Here is a 19081-nt window from a genome sequence, read left to right as displayed (position 1 = left end):
GTGGTTTTATCATATCTTTATCCCCTTATTCATTAAATTAGCACGTATTTACAATTCCTTCCCAAAAATACTTCATGGTTGAAAACTTGCTTCCTAGAGACTTTTAATTTTGTATTTTTAATTTTCCTTTATTCCATTCGATGCCGTGATCTGTGTGTTAAGTGTTTCAGGCTTTATAGAGCATGAATGACTTAGAGATTAGAAAGGAAGCTTGCAAAAATGGAAGGAACACAAGAAATTGAGGAGATGACCAGCGAGAAGTGACGCGGACGCATGGCTTACGCGACCGCGCGGCATAGAGAAAATTGCAATGACACGGACGCATGGCTCACGCGACCGCACGGATTGGAAACTGCACAAGTGACGCGAAGGCGTGGATGACGCGCACACGTGGCAAGACAAAACGCTGGATGACGCGATCGCGTGACATGCGCGATCTGCAGAATCTGCAGAATTTGCTGGGGGCGATTTTGGGCCCTGTTTTGACCCAGTTTTTGGCCCAGAAAAGCAGATTAGAGCCGGGAAACATGCAGAGACCGGGAGAGAACATTCATTCCGCAAAGTATTAGTTTTTAGATCTGAATTTACTCCTCCTCTAGGTTTTCTCTCTACACGTTGATAGTTCTTAGGATTTCATTTTTATTGCTTTTTGGATTGGGATATTGAGAAGAGTTATTACCTCCGTCAAGACTTCGTCATTCTAGTTTGTTTTCTTACTTGTCACTTACTCTTTCATGTCCTTTATTTACTCAGAGTTACTCTTGGATTATTTCTAGAATTTATTTATACAAGAACTATTCTTATTTTTAATTGATCCTTTTGATTATTATTTATTATGTCTTTCAGTATTTCTCTTCCTTATTTTGTGAAATTTACATTCATAATGAGCGAGTAGTTCCATAACTTGATTGGGAGATGATTGAAAGGAAACCTTGAGTTGGATTACTCAAGAGAAAAATTGTAATTGGGTTTATTGTTGGATCGCCCTCTAGTCACTGACACTAGTCCTTCCCAAGGGAGAAGATTAGGACTTGTGAATAGAAATTGCCTTCTAACTTGCTTGACTTTCCTTTACCTAGTAAAGGATAACTAAGCAGAACAACCTCAATTATCATTTTAATCTTGGGAGAACTCCATCAAGGATAGGGCTTCCAACTAATCTACTCCCAGTCAAGGTTTTTATTTAAATTACATAATTTCTCTGATTTAATTTCCTATTTATCAACTCAAACCATTTTAGACAACATCTGATTAATAAAATAGCACACCTTTCTGCAACTCGTTGGGAGATGACCTGGGATTCATACTCCTAGTATTTTAATTTTAATTTTGTGACAACCCCTTCTAAATTGATAAGTGGATTTTCGGCTGGTTAAGAACTGTACTTGCAACGTATCTCTTATAACAATTTCTTAACTCACCAATTTCCGCCACGTCAGGCATCATAAACTTGATACTCAAAAACTTGTCTCTCAACAAATTTCCACCGACAAATGCACCGGATTGTCGTCAAGTAAAAACTCACAATAGAGTGAGGTCGAATCCCACAGGGATTGATTGATTGAGCAATTTTAATTGAAGGAGTGTTCTAGTTGAACTGAATCAGAATTTGAATTGAGGATTACAAAATGTAAATTGGCAGGAAACTTAAAGGGCAAGAAACGTAAATGAGTAAAATGTAGATAACAGAAACTAAATGACAGAAAGTAAAATGCAAGTAATTAAAGTGCAGAAGCTTAAATTGCAAGAAATTAAATGGGAATGGGGATTGTTGAGAATCAAATTAAACAGCAGAATGTAAAAGAATGGGTAAGATCATAAGTGGGAGAGCTCATTGGGGTCAGGAGATGTTATAATCCTCCGGATCAAGTTTACTTTCATCTCTTCCTCAATCAATGCATTCATTGATCTCCATGGCAATCTTAGGTGATTGGATCCCAATTCCTTGGCAATCCAATCTCTCTAAGCATGAACAATTGCCCAATTCCTTGATTTAAGTGCTCATGGGAAGAGATGAATTATGGTCACTGATTATACCACACACATTCATGTATCATAGTATTGGTAGGATTACATGTCACGATATCCATCCAAGCCCCAACCTAATCCAATGTGAGAAAAATTTCAAGCATGATTCTGTGATTTCTCTTCCAAGCCTATCACAGAACCCAATTACATTCAATTTCTTTCCCAAGACAATTGAATGATTGAATGAAGAACGAAATCTTTCTAGGTAGATCAAGAGAAAAGACAGAAGAAGAAAGATAAAAACTAATATTGATCCATTGAATTACAATAGAGCTCCCTAACCCAATGAAAGGGGTTTAGTTGTTCATAGCTCTGGAAATAGAAATGGAAATTGAAAGATACATTGCAGAAGTAAATTGCAGAGAGTACAATTTTAGATCTCAATCTGTCCAACCCCAAACAGAAAAAAAAAAGAAAAGAAAAGTACATAAAACTAAAAGACAATGCAGAGAAAATGAAAATCAGAGTTCTGAACTCCCAGAGCCCCCTAAGGGCCTCCCAGAGAGCTCCCTTCAATCTTCAACAATCCTTCTATTTATACTCTTATTTCTCATCTTCAATTGGATCAAGTACTTGGATGTGGGCCTTGGCTGAAGCAGTTAGGAGTGATTCTTTAGTAATTGATAATGGACATTGGCACTAACATTCTACTCTGCATAGGTGTAATTTGGAATGGAATTAGCCTTAACGTTGGTGATCACGTTTGTAGAGGAACGTTGGGTCAAACGTTGCTTGAAAAAAATGAATTCTGGGCTTTTCCAGCAACGTTTGACTCAACGTTGGTGCACCAATATTCGCGCATCCACACCTGCGCGTGGCCCACGCGTACGTGTCGAACAGGTTTTTTTGCGTGTATGCGTCGCTTAGGCGTTCGCGTGCAAGCCCAAAATTCGCATCCACGTGCGCGTCTTGGACGCATACGTGTCACCTCAAATTTTCCCAATTCCAGATTTGGAAGCCTCGTCGCAGCCGTTGGACTTAACGTTGGCTCGCCAACATTCCCTCCAACGTTGGCCTTTCCACGCGTGCGCGTCACCCACGCGTACGCGTGGATTGTAAAATTTCCACACTTCACGCGTACACGTCGTCCACGCGTGCGCGTCGCAGCTAATTTTTCCAATTTCCAGAAAGCACACTGTATTCAAAAATGTTGGAGTTAACGTTGGTTTAACAACGTTCTCTCCAACGTTGGCACCAAATTCTTGCAGAAAGTTGCCTTACCCCCTTTTCTTGCTCTTCCTCTGCTTCTTTCCACCTATCATCAACCAAACACATGCATCAAAGCCTTGCTAATTTCACAAGATTTTGCATCATTCATAATAGACAATAAATCTAGCATAAATCTCATGAAAATATATCAAATTAACAATGTTTGATTGAATCAAGGGATGTATTGAATTCTGATCCAAATACTTACTTATTACCTAAGAAATGCATGAAACTACTCTAAAACAAACTAAAAATGTCTTGTGAAACTAGCCAAGATTCCCTGGCATCAAGCAATAATTACCATATTCAGTTACAAATGCTGTTTTGTCTTGGTCTGATGGATGCATAAAGATCTGGTTATAGCCAGAGTATGCATCCATAAAACTCAAAGTGCTGTAACCACAAGAGTTATCAACTAGAGTATCAATGCAAGGTAAGGGGTAAGTATCTTTTGGACAAGCCTTGTATAGATCAGTAAAGTTGACGCACATGCGCCATTTACCATTACTTTTCTTTACCATTACCACCTTAACTAACCATATTGTGAACCTGATTTCTCGGATGAAATTTGCATCAATGAGCTTTTTAGCTTTTGCCATGGAGGCTAGGCACTTTTCTGTTCCGAGGTTACATTTTTTCTGAGCTATTGGTCGGGCTGCTGGACTAATCGCCAACTTATGAGTGATAACAGACGAGTCTATGCCTGGCATATCAGTGGAAGTCCAGGCAAATAAGTCAGCATTCCGGCGTAAGAAACTGACGATCTGTTCTCTGTCTTCATTTTTGGTGGACGCTCCTACAAAGGTAAACCTTGAAGGGTCGTCAGTCAAGATGACCTTTGTCAGCTCTTCATTTGGCATCGGACGCTCTTGGAAGTCAGCCCTGGGATCTAGCTCAGCTAATGATGTTTGTTCAGCATATATGTTTGTTCAGCATATATAACATTGGCGAGCTTCTTGAAGGTCACCATGAACTGTAGCCACCAAATTATCCTGCACAGGAAACTTAACGCAAAGGTGGATTATGAAAATAATTGCAGCAAATCTATTTAAAAAAGGTCTACCTAATATGATGTTATAAGGGCTAAAACAGTCGACCACAAGATATTGAATATCTTGTGTCTTAGATAAAGGTTGCTCACCGAGTGTGGTTTGTAACCACACTGAACCCAAAACGGGAACCCGTTCTCCAGAAAATCCGACTAAGTCCCCCACAGATGGCTGTAGAATGTTGGTGCTCAATTACATTTTTTCGAATGTAGCGAAGAACAGAACATCAGCGCTGCTGCCTAGGTCAAGTAAAACCTTCCGGACTATGAGGTCGCCTAACTGTATAGAGATGACGATAGGGTCATCTAGATTGGTGTCAGTCGAATTGAAGTCGGTTGGATGAAATGTCATCTCGGGAATGCTCTGGTGTAACTGATTATTGGAAACGGTATCTGCAACAGCGAGCATAGCCCTATAAGTGCATTTTCTGGCTGAGCTTGTAGGTCCGCCACTGGCGTATCCTCCTGAGATACAGTTGATTACGCCTCTGGGCTGAACAGGAGCTTTGTCCTTCTCTTTTGAGGAGGGACCCGCTATAGATAGGTCGGAGGTTGGAACTGTTCTCTTCTAAATATGACCTGCAATAAATTTGTCAAGATGCCCTTGTTTGGCTAGTCGTTCGAGGAGGCCCTTGACAATCACACATTCATCGGTCGTGTGGCTGTGCTTTTGATGAAAAGCACAGTACTTGGATTTGTCAATGTTCTTCGGCTCAGGATAGGTGCCGGCCTTTCGGGGGGAGGGGGGTTTGATCAGCTTTGAATTGAGAATTTCCTTAATAATGTCATCCCTTTTTGCATTGAACTGGGTGTACGAATCGTAACGAGGAACTGGTTTAAAGGTCTTCTTGTTATCCCGAGGTTTATCGTCGTCCTTAGTTATTAATGACTTTTCTGCCTTTCTGGCTTGGTGAAGCTCTTTAATGTCTATCTGGCCCTTTGCCTTTTCGCGGAACTCGGCTAAGGTCTTCAGCTTGGCCACAGCGATAGCTTCCTGGAATTTACTTGGACGAAGGCCGCTTTTGATAGCGTGCAGGTGGACCTCAGGGTGAAGATCAGGAATTCTCATGGTTACCTTCGTGAAACGGGTGATGTAATCTTTCAGGCTCTCCTGGAGACCTTGCTTGATGGTAGTTAAATAATCAGAATCATGCAAGTATATTGCAGATGCTGCAAAGTGGTCCTCGAATTGCTTCTCCAACTCCTGGAAGCGTGAGATAGAATCCGCAGGCAAAGAGCAAAACCAGTCAAGTGCAGGACCATCTAAAAAAGACGGAAAACAACGACATAAAATAGGGTCAGATGCACCATTGAAGATCATTATAGATCGGAACTTTCTGATGTCTTGCTTTGGATCCCCTAATCCATCATAGGGGGCTAAGGTCGTAGGAAGAGTGAACTGTCGAGGAAGTTGAAAAATCATGATGTCAGTTGTAAATGGTCTTACAGAATTGTCGGGCTCCGCGTCCTCAGCTTCAGCTCGAGCCCCGTCATTTCGAGGACCTTTGTCATCATCATTACGAGGCGTCTCTGAGACATGGGTCGGCTCCGATTGTTGCTCGTCATTTAGCGGTCATTCCTGATGATCATTATTATGTTTGAGGCGAGCGTTAGCTAATTGAGCAATTTGCTGCTGCATCCTCTGGTTCTCCTCCGCCATGCGCTGGTTTCCTTCGGCCATGCATTAGTTTTCCTGCTGAAGCTCTTTTACCATCTGGAGAAGCTCGGACGGAGTGGGTGGAGGTGCGTCAGTCATGAGGGAATAAAGGGATATTTGGGGCTATAAAGAGAGGTATCTCGAGTTTTTTTTTTCTTTCGACCCACGGTGGGTGCCAAATGTTCTTGCCTGACCAGCCAAGGTATAGTTCACCTTCCGGAAGGTGTTTATCAGCTTCTTGGTTGGATCATGATATATGTCGGCCATAGATGGAACGGGGGGTGGGTACCTGTAAAGGGTACTCCGACGCTCAAGTCAGCAAATTGGAATATTAACGAAAGCTCTTATATTGGAAAGATAACATACCTTTAAAACTCTGATTGTTTCTTTTTATAACCAGGAGACGAAGATGACTGTTTTCTTCTGGATTAATGACATTCAGAGAAAATTAATTGCCTTTTTGACGTTACCAAATAAAGGTCATTTGTCATCATAAATCAGCAGAGTTAATGCATCGGTTACAAGGAGACTTGCCGAGCTATAACTCGTAACTAACATATAACGGTCATATCAAACACTAAAAATAATAAAAGACTGACCCGTCAAACTTATCCAAAACATATTAAATTAAAAGTGTTCATCAAACTTATACCATTAAATCGGTATGTTTTGATGAGATGAGAGGCAAATAACAAGTTGATTCGATGGCATAGTTTATCAAACCCAACCCGACCCACTTGGTCAAACCAAAAACCTGATCACTCTGTCGTCAACACAAATTGTGTCATCATTTGAATCCAGCAGATAATTATTTCGGACAAATTTAATTAAACTCGAAAAAATCGGTCAATCCGATTAAAATTGGTTAAAACCAACCTGGTAAAACCTTGTTAAACTAACAAAAATTATTTTGTATAGATAATTTTTTTTATTAAATATAGTACATAAATAAAATTTAATTATATTTATAAATTTAATAAAAAATAATATTTTATTAATTAAAATATATTTTTTTATTTTTATAATTATTATTTTTTATAAATACTTAAAGAGTATAATAAATAAAAATTTTAAATATTTTAAAAATACAATAAATATAAACTAATTGATGAATTATTAAGATTTAAAAATAATAATTAATTTAATAAAAATAAAAATAAAAATATTTATTATAAAAATAAAAAATTAAATTAAATTTTATATAATTATTTAATTATGATCAAATCAATCAATCAACTTATGACCTACCAATTGAACTAATGACTTAATAATTCAATAATCTAAACTAGTTGATTTGATTATCAATTTAATTCTAATAACTATGCTTTGATACCTAAACTTTTGCTTTTTTATTTCTAAAAAATGGATGAGAACAACATAAGTATATATACAAAAGTTTAAAATAAGAAATTTCAAGCACACTTTTTCGCTTGTTTTTTATTTTTATTTGTTTTTGTTGTTTTCTATATTTTCGTAATTATTTTATTCTTCTATCATATATATGTTTCGAACTATATGACTTAAAGGTTTGTCTCTTAAAACAAAGATGATGTTTTTTACACAAACTCTATCTCTATTCTTTTTTTTTTTTTTGTATTGTATTATAAATTTTGTTATTGTTTCAAAATTGTTTGTTAACTAGAAATTAAGTTGAAACTATTTTTTTAAAATTCCTTTTAGTAATATGAGAATAAATGTTGTGATAGATAATTGTTATGATCCAATTTTGAAATTACGTCTAAGTATTATTCCTAATCCACGAACACCATCACAGAAGATACGTTAGTTCAAAAAAATAAAAAATTTCTAGATCATATCTTCGAATATGGGACGTATTCCACATGGAATCACATAAATTTCTTTGGATTTGCCTCACCAACAACTATAAATGGAAGTAACATTTCGCCTCCAAGATATAACATTCAAAATTTAATCTATACATCTCTTAAACTAAAACTAACTTGAGTGTTAGAGTCATTGTAAGTATTTTTACCAGAGGTTCAAAAATTGGAAGAAATTTCCATCTCTCGTAGAAGAGTTTGACTAGATAACTCCATCGAATAGAAATTTTATTCATATTAAAAATTTAAAAAAAATTATGAAGATAAAATTGTATTATAATTTGATTATTTTTTATTTATATTAAAATTTTATTTGTCATTTTTTATTAGATTATTTTACTAATATAAGAAGTAAAACAAGATTGTCAGCCAACTAACCAATTCATCATAAAGTAGAGAAGACTACCAGATCTATTTTTTTTTATAGGCCTTGCAGGATGGGTAGTTCATTATGCCACCACTATTTATCATTTAAAAAATATCTAAAAATATAAATATGATCATATTACAATATTACATTAAAATTATCATTTAAAAAAGGATTTTCATGTAATAAAATATTTGAAAACAGAGACAAAAAAAATAAGCATTTGAAAATCAATATTACATAATTGTCATAAATTATTTTATGTTATACATTCGTGCTCTTTTTCAAATGTAAATTGTGGCTAGGTAAAATAATTTATCATTTACACAAGAAAACATGTTTTCTTACCACGATTTAATAAGATATAGTTTCAACCCGGTAAATCATTATCCTACCTGATTTACTTGGGAATATGGAGGAATGCGTTAAATTATTGCACCCCACAACAGTTTAACTTGAGACACGCACGATGGTGATAAAACACACACGGGTAAAATTTTAGCGATGCCCATTTAAATAACAGACTTCAAGTTGATTAACATCTGTGTGTGTGTTAAATTGCTAATAAATGTTTGGTAATTTTTTTGTTCTTGTACACTATAAAACCAAAATTTAAGAAACTAGAGAGGAAATAATTTTTACTGACAAGAGTCTAATAAGTGTCTTTATCCAACTATCAACTATTTTTTGCAAAATTGTAGAATACTTTTTGTTTCAAAAAACTTATATGGAAAATGTAACGTCCTCGCCTAGGAGTGTTTAAAACCGATCCAGATCGAACTAAACCGACCAATTGAACCGAAAAAATCGAAAACCGAATAAATTAAAAATCGAAAAAATCGAAAAAATGGGTTTTGCAGTTTTTTTTTTGTGGTTCGGTTCGATTTTCGGTTCTGATCAGGAAAACTCTAATCGAACCGAATCGAACCGGTTCAGTAAAAAACCCTAAAAACTAACCCCACTCCCCCCACCCCACCCCCAAACCCCGATTCCCTTGAGCGTGCCGCGAGTCCTGAGGCAGTGAGCCCTAACCCCACGCCTCCGTCCCCAATCCAAAGCTCTCAGCCTGACAGCCTCTCACAGTCGCGCTCTCCTCTCACGGTCTCACTCTCCTCTTTGCAGTGGCGCTCTCCTCTCACGGCGGCGAACCCACGTTCCTCCCAGTCTCCCACCATGTTCTTCGCGGACAACAGAACCATGAAGCCCCAGCCAGCAGTAGCAGTCTAGCAGAGCACGACCCTTATTCTTCGCACCCAGCGCTAGCAGTAGCAGAGCACGACCCTCGCAGTCTCGCACCCAATAGAGCACCACCCTCGCCAGTCGCCACCCACAACACAGCACCCACCAGTCACCGATTCAAGTCTCCCACTCAGTCATTGATTCAACACAGCATCCAATCAGGTATCTAATTTAACTAATTTTTGTTCAATAATCATTGATTCATTGTTGCAGTTTGTTGGTATTGTTTACTTTATTGTTGGTATTGTTGTTGTTGACTCATTATTGCTGACTTGCTATTTTTTTATTCATTGTTTACCAATTGCTGTTTATTGATTCATTATTATCATACAGTTTTGATTTGACACTATTGTATTAGGAGGAGAAAGGTTTCAAGGTAATCGAAATGGCTAAAATAGGAGAAATGTTAGAATTAACTAATTGATTTTGTATGATGACATGGGTTAGATTTGAGAAGCTAAGAAAAGACTCAGTATCTGTCTGAAATTTTAATTTAATTTCAAACTGTATATTTGTTTGTTTTGCAGATCTCAATTAACTTAGAACAATTTGATTGTTTGCCTCTTTCACCTGTGCTTAGTGGTTCCACCCTGGTGAGTTTTAAAAATTTGGTGCCAATTATATTGTTGTTTTAATTTTAATGTTATTTCTGGTTTTGTTTTATGCTGTTGAATTACTGAAACTGCCTCTGTTGTGTTTTGTTTTGCTGTTCTACTGAGTGTTGAACTACCGAATTACTTTTGAAGTGATTTAGTATGATTTTTTTGGAGCTTCTGGATCTTTATAGGGTTAGATTGAAATCAATATGGTAAGCTAAATTTGAATAATGAGAACAGGATCTTGATTTTGTATGGTATGAATTACTTTTGTTGGTATTGTTGTTGGTTGTTTAATGAATTTGTAAATTGCTTGATTTTGTAAATAGGATATTGATTTGGTAAATTGCTTGATTTTGTAAATAGAATCTTGATTTTGTAAATTGGCGCTAAATTTAATTTTTTTCTTGTTGCATGTATTTATTTATGCCTTTATGCAGTTTTTGTAAACAGAATACTTTTTTACTTCACCAAGATGTGGTTCGGTTTCAAATAGGTGAGGTCTTTGCACATGTGCCAAAGGATGAAGTTGAGAATAGGATAGAAAATATGAAAGAGGTGACAAGCCAGAAACTGACAAAGCTTGACGAGGAGAAACAATCTGTGGTTGCTTAGATGGCTGAACTGAAGAAGATTTTGTATGGGAAGTTCAAGGACTCGATCAATCTCGAGGAGGATAGTAGCCTTCTTCTTGTTCATAGATCTTTCTGGGTTGATTTGAACTCTATTGGACTTTGGAAATTTTTCAATCAGATTGCCCCATGTTTTATTTCATTTCATGTTTAGAGTATTTTCTTGCTTGAACTCTATTGTTCTCTTTATTATTAGAATATATAACTAGATTAGAATATTTTTCTACTAGTCTTATATTATTATTATTATTATTGTTGTTGTTGTTGTTCTTATTATGTAACTACTTTTTGATTTCAGGTTGGTTTGCGTTAAGAAGTTTAGCTTTTGTTGCAGAAGACACTATAATTTGGCTATCTTTTAATGGAAATTTATTTTTATTTTTAGTTGGGTTGACTATTGAACTTTTAAACTTCTTTAATTGACGTATTTGAATTCCTTTTGTCCTTAAATTTCATTAGACCAAGACTTTGTTAGCTATTGTGTATTTGTGCTTGTCGATTTCAATGTTATGACTTTGTGAAATAGTATGGTACTATTTTTTTTAATTGATTAAAAAAACCGAACAAACCAAACAAAACCAAACTGATTTTAATTGGTTTGGTTTGGTTCGGATGGCTTTAATAAAAAACCAAACCAAACCGAACTGTAGTTTAATTGGACGATCGGATCGGATGACTTTTCTTTTAAAAACCGAACCAGACCGCATCGCGAACACCCTACCTCGTCTATCAAACTATAGTGCTTAAGTCACAATAGTTGATAGACAAAAAATGAAGAATGTGTCTAAAATGAGCCTAATATTTTTGTGCGCATTAAATATAATATTTTATTAATTATTTGATTTAAATAAAAATTAAAGACTGCTATAAAAAATATTGATAGATTTTAATAAATACAGAATATATTAGTATATAAATATATAAATAATTTTTAATATATAATATTTGAAATAACAAATGTATCTTTTTTTATATTTAAATAAAGAAATATAAAATATATAAATGCACAAAAATATAATTACCTTTTATTTTGATTAAAATTTTATAATATTAAAAATTCATATTAACGTGGTATTTTAAACCACAACATAAAAATATAAAATAATTAAATTTTATTTTGTATTACTTGACAACTAATTAAATTATTTTATTAAAAGATTATCAACTAATTAACTACTTTTTTTTAAAATATTATTAAATAATATAACCTTTTACCAATAAAAATTGAGGTAATCATTTTAAAAAATAATTATTCATATCATGTATAACAAGGATTTTTTTCGTAAATAAAATAAAAAAATTAATTATTTTCCCATAAAAGAGATCTCAGCTTTATTTTCAAGAATACGATTTTTTTTAGCGAATAACAGTAAGTTCGCCACACTCCCGGCGAACTCTATATAAACCGTACTCTGGCGAACTCAATGTTAATTTCGGAAATAAAAGCAGGCCTATTGGAGAGTAGATCAAGGAGCTACAATTTCTCTATTTACTTTCTTTTTCACTATTAACATTGTCTCTATGATGTCAGAAAATCCATTGTTATCCATTCATTACGATGGTGAAATAGTATATGATGAAGAAGGTTCAATCGTTTTTAGATCGGGCCAACCGATAATTACCTATATGACACTGGAAGTCAACAGTTTAATAAATTTGAAGAATATGATATTGTATTCCGTCGGGCAGCAAGAATCTAAAATGGTGAAAAAAATTTACTATAGATATCCGACCGAAATAGATGGCAATTTGTTTTGAAAAAGGTATATTACAGTTGTATTATTTTTGTCTCTGTTACTAGTATATTTATCAGACCATGGTTGTGAGAGATATTTCAATTATTTTGAATTAGGTACCGATTGCGCGACGACGAGGACGTACGACTTATAAGGTCGTGGCACAACCGATGGACAGATATTCATCTGTTGGAATTATACGTGTTTCTTGTGGACTTCGGTGACCGAGGATCATCTGCAGATACTGTCGATGATAGTCCGATGAGTGGAGTTGTTAGACGAACTATCAGAAGGACGATGGTGGATCTACATATACCACCTGAGGGTAGTCAGGAGGGGTCTAATGTTGAAGTTCGTAACGTTGACTTAATGGATGACGGTCTTGAAAGTCATGATGGTTCTACTATTAGAGATCCAATGATGGAGCAGTTTGAAGGCAACCCCGATGACGAAGATGATGCTGATGAAGAACCACCCGAAATTCCTGATGATAGTGACGAGAAAGAGGAGATGAACTACTACGGTGATACATAGATTGCTCTGACACAGCCTTCCATTTTTCGACCATATGACTGGCCAGATCATTTCAGGAGGTTGAATCTCGATGTAATGACTTTGGATTGGTCGTTTACCCAGGGAGGTCTTGAAGAAGATCCAAGCAACGAGTTTGACGTTGGACAATAATTTGAGAACAAGGAAGAAGTCATGTTGGTAGTTAAGCAGCACAACATCAGGAGGGTTGTGGAGTATAAAATAGTAGAGAGTGACCATTTGAGGTACAATGCACGATGTATCCAGTTCGGACCCGGTAGATGAAAGCTATGGGACTCAGGCCTCCACCTCTCTATCAATGCCGATGCAAGTGACCAATCGTACTCGAACTCGACCATATAGGCCACGTACTCAAATCTAGCCCGTCTCAGATATGGCCTAAACTGCTCCGACGGCCGTGTCATCAGATTCCGATCCGTCTGGTGTGTAAGATCCGAGGCGCCTATCAAACAAAAACAAAAAATTAAGAAAAAAAGGGACAGTGAAGACATATAATAGTAAGTTTACTGCTTATTAAATACAATAAAATAAAAATAGTGAAAAAATATACCACTCAATCAAGCCTCCCAGCAATGTACTCAGCGTGATCCAATCTATATATCTCATCCTCATAACCCAATAACTGCTGCTCCATCGAAACACAATCTAGTAAAATAAAATCACACACTAAATTATTAAAAATAAATTAAATGAAAAATAGCCCCTAAACCTACTAATTTTAAGTTTATCCTATTTAACTGACACCATCATCTAACTAATTAATTTATAACTAACCCAACTCTAAATTTTATTGCTCATATTTTTTTCTTGTCTAATTTAACCGAATTAACTATTTCACTAATTACCTTATAATTCACAATGCAAGCTAATAACTCTGACTAAATTAACTAATAATATACTTTCTTATATTCATTAACATGTTCATAGACAATAAACAGTAATTATAATGATAAACGGTAACATAAAAAAATCTACCTAACATAACAACACTTAAAAGTACATCTAACTAACTAATATGTAAATAGTAAATCTGTTATTCTAACCAACAAAAAAATTATACCTAACAATTTTATCTAACATGTAAACAATAATTTTAATTAAGCAAAAGAAATAATTCTAATTAAGATAAAAAAAAATTGACTATAACTTATTTATTATTTACTAATCTGGAACTGAGAATATCGTCCACACCAAACTTTACGGATGTCGAAAAGGCAGAAAAGAGTAACAAAAAAAATTTGGAAGATAGAATAGAAGAAAAAAGGGACAAATAAAAATGGTCCCACCAGGTTTATGAGAAAATAGAGTTTGCCGGGGGTGCGACAAACTTGCTGTTATTCCCAAAAAAAATTATATTCTTGCAAATAAAGTTGAGATCTCTTTTATGAGAAAATAATTAATTTTTTTATTTTATTTACGAAAAAAATCATGTATAACAAGGTATAATTAATACCCCTTTTTTTAAAAACGAATTGGAAAAATAAAAAAAGCTAAATGTTTCTCTGTATTATATATGATATTTTAGGATAAATTATATTTTTATAAATATTTTGATAAAACATTTTTTATATAATATTACTTTTAACAAAAGTAGTTAGATGATAAAATTTTAATATATCAATCTAATTATTTTTCAAATAATATAAAATAAAATTTAATTATTTTATTTTTTTATATTGTAGTTTAAAATAGTATTTTTATTTAAATTTTTAATATTATAAAAATTTTATTTATAATAATTAATTTTAATGAATAAAAAATAATTTATATTTTTGTGTATTTATATGTTTTACATTTATTTATTTAAAAGTAAAAAGTTATTTTTTTAAATTATTATATATTAAAAGATACTTACTTATTTATGTGCTGACATATTTTGTCTTTATTGGAGTACATTAATACTCTTTATTTGTAGCAATCTTAATTTTTATTTAATAAAATCTAATGATTTATAAAAAGTGCCACATTCAATAGGTACAAAGTTGTTATGCTTATTTTATACTGATGCGGGCTAAACGTTTGTTCAGAATTTCTCAAAAGAATCTCATCAATAGTATAGTTCCAAACCAACAAATGACAAGTATAAGAGTTTAGTTTGTTTGTCACGAATTTAAATCAATAAAAATCAAAAGTTTTAAATTTTGAGTCGTCTCTCAAAGAAATTGCAGTGAGGTATGCGTATAATTGGTTACGAGTGAAAAGGGGTTTTGAAAACAATTGACAAAAAATTAAATTGCAAGAAAGTAAGGAGTAAACAAAGAAATTAAATGCTAAAAGACATCTTGGTAAGGATTGAGAGTCAATGTTTCCTATCCAAGTCATTGACCACAAATATGACAATTAAGAAGAGTTAATCCCACTTCGTCATCCCCAAATACTAGGAAAAAGTCAAATATGCATAATTGATTTTAATCCACAAGTCCTAGCCAACTCTAATTAGACTTAGACTTGGTTTGGTAAAACTTTTCTAAGAGGTGCTTGTGCTTTTTTAAAAGCACAAGCACCTTATTTTGCATTTGGTAAATTAAAAAGTCCAAGTGTTTGTGTTTGCGGCTTTTAAAAGTTAGGGGTGCTTTTGAAAGCACCTAAGCGGGAGCTTTTCAAAGCTGGCTTGTACTTATCAAATTTTATTTATTTTTCTGCACATATTTCTTGCTATTATATTGCCATTGAAATCCTTATATATTTCTAACTTCTCATCCTAACCTTCACAAATTCTAATACAGTCTTCATATATTTTTTATTTTTAACCTAATCTTCACAAATTTCAACACAAATACATCTCTATCACATATTAGGTATGACCTTCTATCTATTTATATTATTTTTTTGTGCGTTATTTTTGTATTATTTTAATAGATCTATGATGTTTGTTTGTTTTTTATCTGTTCTTTGAAATGTGAAGAGGTTGACTTGGTTTATAAAAACCAATCATAAAATTTTCCTTGCATGAATATTAGTCAAAATTATAATAACAATAAATATATATATATTTGAGATATAGATATGTAATCATAAGAGTAATTTATTTGAGATATGTGTCCCATTTTTTGTGATATGTAAAGGTGAGCCAATATATAAAATAATTTTTTATTTTAAAATTATTTTATTTTAAAATATTATATAAAATTTTAAAGAATTTGAAAAAAGAAATTATTCTTCGTTATAAACATGTTTATTATAATTTTTTAGAGTTTTAAAAGTTGTTTTACCAAACACAATTGTGGTGTTTGTATTTATTAAAAGTCATTTTTAATTTGATTTTACCAAACGCAAGTGTTGCAACTTTTAAAAAGCTGTCTTTTAAAAGATAGCTTTCATAAGCTACTTTCAAAAAGTAAAAGTTTTACCAAACCAAGCCTTAGTGAAAGACTAGCATCGGTGAAAACAAAACTAACTAACAACCCTAAATTACTAATCAATATTATATATCAATGACTCAATGTCATCTAAGTTCTCAATTCAAAGCCAAGAATGCAAAATTCTACTCTAAAACTAAGACATTTTAACAAACACTTGTAATGCATAAACGAAAAAACATGGTAAATTGCATGAATAATAAAATCTATAACTAATCAAAGCAAGAAAGAAATAACCACAATTCAATTAAGCAATAATAACATGAAAAAATTAAAATCGTATTAAAGGTAACAAAAATTCAACATGTGTATAGTAACTAAAATTAACCAAAATTGAAAAGCTAATAAGTATAATTAAGGAAATTAAGATATTAGAGCATGAAATATAAAGAAAACTAAACCTGAACAAGATTAAAACCAAAATCTAAGGAAGTTTAACCTAAGAAACTCTAAATTTTAGAGAAAAGTTGGAGCTTTTCTATCTAGAATTGACCTAAAACATGATCCTAAACTACTACTATACTAAAACTACTCTACTTGGTTGATCTTTCTTGAGTCTTACCTTCAAATGCTTCATAAATGAGTTAGATTAGCAAAAAATTGGGCCAGAGATCGCGAATCACATGCCATTTTAAGTGAGGAACGAGATTAGGGTCATGCATATGCATATATCATGCGTATGCGCGAATTGTGAATGATGTGTATTGACTTATGTGTACGCACAACTATGAAAATCTCAAATCTTTATTTCTTCATGAATTCTCCACTTTTACATATTTTTTCTCCATTTCTTCAAGTCATTTTTGCCTTGTAAACATTAATCACGCAAACAAACACATTAAGGCATCGAATCGGATAACAATGAATTAAATTTAGCAGTTTTCAAGCATAAAAAGTATATTTTTCACCATTAAGAACAATTAGGAGAAATTCATAAAATTATGTATTTTAAATGAATAAGTGCAAGATAAGTTGATAAAATTCACTCATTTCAACCCAAAAATCATCATAAAATATAGGTTTATTAATCTCCCCACACTTAAATAATAGTAGGTCCTCATGCTAAACATCTAGAAAGACACAATCAATGGATATTCAACATTTATTAAAAGTAAACTATGTATATCTATTCTATCGATTTCTATCTATTTGTCTAATTGTATCTATCTATATCTACTTGGTCAAAACAAATCAATTTTCAAGGAAATATGTAAACATAACAGGCTTAAACAATATAGCAACCAATTCAATTCTATAAATCCATTTGAGCTCTAAAATATATAATAACTTGCAAGATAAGAAGTCATAAAAAGTGGAAACATAGAATTGAGCAATCGAACCCCTCATCGGATGTGTATACTCTCTAATTGCTCAAGTGTTTAGGGTTGACTCACTCAATTCTCTTCTAATCTTGCTATCCAAGACTTTTTTTTTCTTCTAACAATCAATAATTATTCAATGTATGTATATAAGTATCATGTGGACTTTTTCAAGGGTTGTAATGGAGTTAGGATAAAGGTAAGGATATATATGGTTAAGTGGACTAGAATTTGAACCTTCAATTAACTTAAACTTTCACCTAAGGGTGTTCAAAAAACTGGTTTAACTAAATTCAACTAAAACTATAGTTTTTATAAAAGACCGATTTTTAAAATACTGGTTTTATGGTTCAGTTTGGTTTTAAACCAAATAAAACTGGTTTTATTCAAATTCCAAAACTAGTTTTTAGTTTTTACTTTTTACATATTCTCTCTCTCCCTCCCCTCTCTCTTCTTTTCTTTTTCTCTCTCTCTCTCTCTCTCTCTCTCTCTCTCTCTCTCTCTTCTTTCTCCTACTCCTCCCTCTCTCTCTCCCTCGTTTTCCTCTCTCTATCTCTTCTTTCTCTCCTTCTCTCTCTCTCTCCTTCTTTCTCCCCTTTTTTCTCTCTCTTCTTCCCCTCTTTCTTCCCATCCTATTTCTCTTTCCCTTTTCTCTCTCTCTCTCTCTCTCTCATTCTCTCTCCCCCTCCTCTCTCTTTCTCTATCTCTCTCTTTTTCCTCTTTTTTCCTCCCTTCTCTTCCTTCTCTCTTTTTTTCTTTCTCTCTCTCTTTTCTCTCGTTCTTCCCCTCTTCTCTCTCTCTCTCTCTCTCTCTCTCTCTTTCTTCTTCTTCTTCTTCTCTCTCTGTCTTCTCTCTTTTTTCTCTCTCTTTTTCTCTCTCCTTCTTCTCTTCAAAGAGAGAAAGGAGGATGAGAGAGAGGAGAATTGGAGAGAGAGGATGAAGATAGGAAAGAGAAAGAGAGGAGGAGGATAGAAAAAAAAGGGAGAGAGAGGAGGAGAGAGAGAGAAAGAAGGGAGAGAGGGACAGAGAGATAAGGGAAAAGAGGGAGAAAAGGAGAGGGAGATAGAGAGAGAGAGAGGGAGAGAGAAAGAAAGATAAAGAAAGAGAGAAAGAGAAAAAGAAAGGAGAGAGAGAAAGAAGGGAGGGGGAGAGGCACAGAGAGAAGGGGAGAGAGAGACAAAGTGAGAGAGGGAAGGAAGGGAGAAAATATGGGTAAAAAGAGGAGAAGGAAAGAGAGAAAGGATGTAAAAAACTAGTTTTTTTATATGTTAAAACTTGTTTTAGCCTATAAACTAGTTTAAACTAGTTTTTTTAATTAAAACTGGCTTTATTTTTATGAACTGGTTTAAACTGGTGCACTGTATTGTAAACTGGTTTAAAATCAATTTCTTATGTGACAAAACAGTTTGGTTCATTTTCTAAACAATTTAAAATGGTTTAGTACAGTTTCAGTTCAGTTTGTGAAAAAACTAAACTATGAATACCCCTACTTCCACCT

General features: G+C 33.7%; 2 protein-coding genes and 1 long non-coding RNA gene across 3 annotated transcripts in view; 1 reads left to right on the top strand and 2 right to left on the bottom strand.

The window, feature by feature from the left end:
- The window catches only part of LOC148576311 (uncharacterized), a 31459-nt gene extending 27362 nt beyond the window's left edge, over positions 1-4097 (bottom strand). Inside the window, exon 1 of the mRNA XM_088502699.1 lies at positions 3539-4097. Coding sequence (XP_088358825.1) covers positions 3539-4097 — 559 coding nt within the window. The remainder of the gene's footprint in view (positions 1-3538) is intronic.
- A 38-nt stretch (positions 4098-4135) lies between these two features.
- LOC107605718 (uncharacterized) lies at positions 4136-5851 on the bottom strand. The gene is made up of 4 exons (XM_016307687.1): positions 5789-5851; positions 4865-5684; positions 4483-4750; positions 4136-4229 (listed from the first exon to the last, which is right to left on the bottom strand). The coding sequence occupies exons 1-4, from the start codon at positions 5849-5851 to the stop codon at positions 4136-4138; spliced, it is 1245 nt and encodes a 414-aa protein (XP_016163173.1).
- Positions 5852-9135: 3284 nt separating this feature from the next.
- LOC107617732 (uncharacterized) lies at positions 9136-10998 on the top strand. The gene is made up of 3 exons (XR_001615055.3): positions 9136-9551; positions 9917-9982; positions 10426-10998. It is a non-coding gene; the product is annotated as an uncharacterized LOC107617732 (long non-coding RNA).
- The last annotated feature ends 8083 nt before the right edge of the window (positions 10999-19081 follow it).

Source organism: Arachis ipaensis, chromosome B1, assembly GCF_059453495.1.
Source record: "Arachis ipaensis isolate K30076 ecotype BB chromosome B1, ASM5945349v1, whole genome shotgun sequence".
Lineage (NCBI taxonomy): Eukaryota > Viridiplantae > Streptophyta > Magnoliopsida > Fabales > Fabaceae > Arachis > Arachis ipaensis.
Note: the sequence above shows the minus strand (reverse complement) of the source record. Positions and strands in the feature narration are given on the sequence as shown.

Excerpts from the sequence above, each read along its gene's own strand:
- LOC107605718 (XM_016307687.1), bottom strand. The coding sequence starts at position 5,851 with ATGACGAGCAACAATCGGAGCCGACCCATGTCTCAGAGACGCCTCGTA. Across the intron at positions 5,685-5,788 it reads TCGTAATGATGATGACAAAG|TTCACTCTTCCTACGACCTT; the intron begins GTCCTCGAAATG and ends CTTCCTCGACAG. Across the intron at positions 4,751-4,864 it reads TCTTGACAAATTTATTGCAG|GAGGATACGCCAGTGGCGGA; the intron begins GTCATATTTAGA and ends ACTGTATCTCAG.